Source organism: Acanthisitta chloris, unplaced genomic scaffold (genome assembly GCF_000695815.1).
Source record: "Acanthisitta chloris isolate BGI_N310 unplaced genomic scaffold, ASM69581v1 scaffold11816, whole genome shotgun sequence".
Lineage (NCBI taxonomy): Eukaryota > Metazoa > Chordata > Aves > Passeriformes > Acanthisittidae > Acanthisitta > Acanthisitta chloris.
The window spans coordinates 7,204-12,459 of record NW_008677631.1 but is presented as its reverse complement, the minus strand read 5'-3'; the positions used below and the strand labels follow the sequence as shown (position 1 = coordinate 12,459).

The window sequence follows — 5,256 nt, the reverse complement described above, 5'->3', positions numbered from 1 at the left end:
CAGACTCTCCATCGGGGACCGCATCCTGGCAGTCAATGGCACCAGCCTCATCGGGGCAGACTACCAGAGGTGAGCTGCACTTTGCCAGAGGGCCTGGGATGGTTTTGGCCCTGGGGGAATTGCTGTTCAGGTCCAGGTTTCCAGCTGTTTTGCTCCAAGAGCTGCACAGGGTATCCAAGCCCCTGGTGCCCACAATGCAGAGGATGTTGTGGTATGAGCAAGCCACAGAGAGAGGAGTGACCTGTGCAGGACACTGGAAAGAGGGGGAAGGCTGTTTTGGGGTTTGGATGAGGGATCATGGAGCAACAACTGGGGAGCATATTTGGGAAATAAATGAAAGCTCCAGGTCTCAGCAGTGCAGAGCTGCTCGAGCTCTATCCCACTCCAGACTTGCTCTCAAAGGTGATGGGATTGAGCTGTCCGAGCCCAGGTGCCTACAGGACAGAGCAGCTTTGGGCTTCTTTGCCCTCATCCTGGCAGCACTAGCCTGGAGACCAGGCTGTCTGTAAAGCTACAGGCAGAAGAGAAACAGACTCTGCTTGTAACCCTGAGCAGGCACAGGGCAGAGGGGGCAGGTGTTTGGCAAAGGGGGGTGTTTTGTGGATACCTGTGACCTGGCAGGCTCCTGGGGGGCTGCCAGCCTGTGGGAGCCAGGATTCACACCTCTCCCTGTTGCTGTTCTCTGCAGCGCCGTGGACCTCATCCGCTCCGGAGGGAAGAAGCTGCGGTTTCTGGTTGCCAAGTCAGACACGGAAGTAGCCAAAAAAATCAGTTCCAGCTCCTCTTCCTCCTAGTCCTTGTGATACAAGGATCCTTTTGCAGCAGCCTGTGGGTGCAGCTCTGGTTAATGCTGACCTTGAGGAGCCTGGAGTGCAAGAGGAAGGACCAGGACTCCACAACGGCCCTCGATTTGCTTTTGGACACTTTGCCCCTGTGCTGCAGCAGATGAAAGGACATGCAAGGATGGTGCATGCTTCTCCCACTGCACTGGCTGGGAGCATCACTCCTGATCCATTGCCTGGCCTCTCTTGATACTTGGTGTCTCCTTCTCAGGAGCTTTCCTGGTCCTTTGTCCCCTCTGGTAGGGGAGAGGAAGGGGTTGCTCCCTGCATGGGGACTGTAGGCAGGCTTCTCTGTTCCTCTAGGCTGCAGCTCTATGTGATATTTTATGCTGGCAGGCAGAGGGCTGCAAACAATTTTGAGTTTTGAAGATGAACATGGTGGGGCAGGCCTGGGCTTCACTGTGGCAGTGGCGACCTGAGGTGCTGGCACATCAGTCTGGTGCCCAGCTCTGAGGGTGGTAAAGGCAGCACGAGCACCCAGGAGCAGGATGCTATTATTGCCAGGAGTTAAGTTTCCTGGTGCCATACACTAGCACAGGTGCCTTTCTGCTGCTGGGCTACCAGCCCTGCTTCAGGATGGGAAGCAGCTACAGCAAAGGGCTGACACCACCAGCAGTTCCTGTGAGTCCTGGGGAGAGCCCTTGGAAGAAAAGAAGTCCCTTGCCCTTGCACAGATTTACTGCCTGGCTCTGGCACCACAATCCTGACACAAGGCCTTCAGGACTGACCCAGCAGCATGGGGCATTCACAGCAGAATCTCCCCACACAGAGGGTTTGTGCCACCAGGAACCTGAGTGAGCCCAGGAGCACACAGGGCCAGACCCCAGGTGTGGCTGGCACCAGCCCAGGGAGACAAATGACATCTTGGCACTGTGTCCTGGTTCTCTCCCTCCAGCCTCTCCAGGCCATCGCAAGGCCACCCTGTCTCCTGCCCAGCTCGGAGCATCTCACACGTGTGTGCTGCTGACAGGCAGGGCCGTTGTCACACTGCCGCCGGGTGATGAGGGGCAGCAGAAGCTCCTTTTAGAAGGACAGTTTTGAATGTCCTAGAAGCAGCTCTAGCTATCTGCTGCCAGCGACGACGGTGTCAGCAGAGCCGAGGTGTCAGCTCCACCGTGCGGCTGGCCGGCCCCTCGCACAGCCCGCCTCCTGCCTGCCGAGCCCTCCCTCTGCTTTTAGCAACATTAACGGGATAAACCCGACCTGATTTCCACATATAGATGGATACCGAGACCTAGTTTAGCTGAACCCTATTAAAACAGCCTGCTGCAAAATCCTCCATCACGCCCTGCACGGTCTAGGCTCTGGCAGCAAATCAGATATTCACATGGCATCTCACAACAACGGTGCTCTGAGGATTGTGATGCTAAAACAGGGCTGGCCTTAATTACACCTCACTGCTGTAGTTTTGGTTGCTGTGCTTAGTCTTGCACTTCACAGGAGAGAGATGTCAAAACAATCCATGCAAGGAAAATACTCCACTACTGGATTTTAAAGCAGCCTGGCCTGCCTTTTCTAGGCAAGATGGACCAAGCACCTTCACCAAGACACTAGTGCCTTGCTTCTCTGCTAGGCCGTGCTCACAGCTGCCTGGGGTGCTGCCCCAGCAGGGACTGGGAGCAGTTCATCCCCTCTTGCTGCTGACTCAACTGTACCAGGCAGGCGAGGAAAGGCTCAGGGTCCCACAGGGCTCCTGGTGATTCACTTTGCTTTGAATCGAGTAAGTATGTTGGCCTGTCATCCTCCACAGAAGACAAAATGGGCTGCCTAGAGCCCCTGGGCAAACTGCATGCACTCTTTACTCCCCCCTGCCTGGCAGCCAGGGCTCGGGAGAGGCTTGGTTTGCACTACACAGCACTGGGGCTGCATCCTGGCAAGTTCCAGCAGTGCAACCCTCTGCTCCCCACTGAGCACCTCGAGCTGGGAAATAGCTCCAGAGCTGTTATGTTGCTCACAGTGCAGTCAGGTATTGAAACAGACTGTAAATAAACCCTGCTATTGACTAAGAGTGCATGAGGACTCACGTCTCCCGGGAGGAACAGTGGGATGTATTTACTTCCCCAGTTGTTAATACTGTACAGCTCCAATGTGTATAAACCTCTGGTGCAGATACTGAACACAGCATGGCGCCTGTCTGACACAGGGCTGGTGTATGTTAAGAAATGCTCTGTGTCAACAATAAACTGGATCAATAAATCTCTCTAAGCTCTGCTCTGTTAGCTGTCTCTTGGATCTCAATGTTCACCAAGACAGAAGAGCAGTGAGGGCTCACAGCAGGTGTAATGGAGTCAGTTCTGCTTTCTCCACCTCAGGCCTTTGCTCAGCTGATCTGCTGTAAGCAGTGGCAATAAAAGCAACACGTGAATAGCCAGTATAGGGAGAGTAAAGGGGAGGGGAAACAGGTCAGAGGAAGGGAGGGAAGAAGTGTGTCTTCAAAGGGGCATGGTGTACTGGCAGGGTATTAATGCACACATTCACACAAATCCACTGGGATTTTCAATCCATACTGGCCAGGGAGCAATAAGACAAGTTTAGGAGATACAAAACCAACAGGCACTAGGACACAGAAATACAAACAGCCTCAATTCAGAAGAGCAGTCTCAGCTCTACTTATTCCTGTTTTCTGTTTCGTTCACCATTTGTTCCTCATTTCCAGTTAAGAGCAGGGCCTCAGCGCTGAGGGTCAGCAGGGTCTGGTGAGTTACTCCAGAAACCCCCTGCCCTCACCCTGGCAAGCAGCCAGGAGCTGGCTCCAGGAGATGGGTGACCATCCTCAGGGCCAGAGGGAGGGAGTCATTCACCTCTCTCTGAAAGCGTGTGCTGGCCACATCCACGGGTGGGGTGAACACAAACTGAGCCACGCTGGGCATTTTCAGCACGTTCATGAGCTCAGTTGCCCGAATAAGGATCTCCTCAAGGTCCTGCTCACAGTAAACAGAGGTGGCAGCAGGGCTCTGCACAAATGTCCTCATCTTGGACAGGAACATGGACACTCTGCAGGAGAGAAGGACACAGACATCAGCTGGCAGGATCTATACACCCTGCCAGGTCACTACTTAAGCCAGTGAACTCCAAGAGACTATTTGAGGCAAATATCAGGTGACAAGAGTGTCAGTCAGCAGATGAATCCCACTTCCCCAAACTGTGACCCTTCACAGCTTGTTTCTGTCTTGTTTCAGTTTCAGGTTCTATCAACTGCTAAACTCAATTATTCAACACTACCAAACAGCTGTGTTTGGATCCATGAGATCTGCATGTTCCAACCCTTTGCTGGTACCCACCATCCATCCTCACCTGGGGATCAAGTCCTGGCTGCGAGCTGCCAGCTTGGTCAAGGTGGCCATGAGGACACTGATGGCACGGGGGGCACAGCTGGGGGTGCTGGCCAGTGGTCGGAGCTGGGTGATCTCAAACAGCACAGCCTCCAGGGTCTCAAAGAACCTGGTGATCTGCTCCACAGTGCAGCGCTTGTCGTAGGACACAGACAGGTACTCCCCGATAGCCCAGACCTGAGACAAAGGCAGATGTCCTCAGGGAAAGCACAAGCAAAGGGAATTGAATATTTTTTAGGGAATAACAGCTTAGATTAGTTAATGCTAGGAGAGAGGAGGAAAGGGAAGGTGACCAACAGATTGCAGCACAGTTGGAACAGCCTGTGGCAGAAGCAGGCCCTGCTCACCATGTGGGTGAAGATAGCCTCCTTGTTCTGGATGTTGCTGACTGCTCCTGAGAACTCCAGAACCTCTGTGGACAGTTCCACGACAACCGCAGGGCGCAGACTGCAGAGCACTGCCAGCTGTGAGCCCAGCACCCTGGAGCAGAGGGAAGGGCAATGCTCAGACATGGGCAAGGTGGTCATCACCAAACCAAGGAGGAGCTGGTGGCACCCAGCTGTACCCTCAGGATGTTCCCTGCAGGGCTGAGGGTGCAGTCCCTGTTTTGTACCCCCCAAAGATGTGTTGCAGTGGGGACTGGGCCAGTCACCCAACCAGGAAAAGGCTCCTGAGCTGTCCTGGGATGCCAAGCTGCAGCCAGGGGAAGTGCTGGGAGCTTGGCTGTGCCTCCTGTCCCATCTCACCTGTACACGTCATCTTTAAATGCCGGGATCTCGTAGAGCTGGTCGCTCCTCTGCAGCAGCAGCACCACCAGCTGGTTTATCAGCGGCCCTTCTGCAAACTGAAAACCAGCCCTTGTTTCAGCAATACCAGTGACTTCCAGCAGCCAAAACCCAAACTAACCAGCCAGGTAAGATGGCTGGCAGAGAAACTGCCTGGCCTAGGAGGGGAACAGGGTACAAAGCAGGTATCAGGCACTCTGCTCTCACCCTTCTCTTTTACAGCTGGCTGAGAGCACAGAGTGAACCTGACACTACACCACAGAGCTCTTCTGCTTCTCTGGATGAAGTGGCCAGCTC

At 54.2% G+C, this 5,256-nt stretch overlaps 2 protein-coding genes across 2 annotated transcripts in view; one reads left to right on the top strand and one right to left on the bottom strand.

Annotated features, from left to right (window-relative positions):
• Positions 1–794, top strand: part of RADIL (Ras association and DIL domains) — a gene marked incomplete at its 5' end in the record, with an annotated part of 8,522 nt that extends 7,728 nt beyond the window's left edge. The window contains 2 exon segments of the mRNA XM_009076593.1: positions 4–69; positions 689–794. Of these exon segments, the coding sequence (XP_009074841.1) occupies positions 4–69; positions 689–794 (172 nt within the window).
• Positions 795–3,312: 2,518 nt separating this feature from the next.
• AP5Z1 (adaptor-related protein complex 5, zeta 1 subunit) overlaps positions 3,313–5,256 on the bottom strand; it is a 9,088-nt gene continuing 7,144 nt past the window's right edge. Inside the window, exons 13-16 of the mRNA XM_009076592.1 lie at positions 4,921–5,018; positions 4,522–4,654; positions 4,137–4,351; positions 3,313–3,836 (exon numbers count right to left, since the gene is read on the bottom strand). Coding sequence (XP_009074840.1) covers positions 3,566–3,836; positions 4,137–4,351; positions 4,522–4,654; positions 4,921–5,018 — 717 coding nt within the window. The 3' untranslated portion in view covers positions 3,313–3,565. The remainder of the gene's footprint in view (positions 3,837–4,136; positions 4,352–4,521; positions 4,655–4,920; positions 5,019–5,256) is intronic.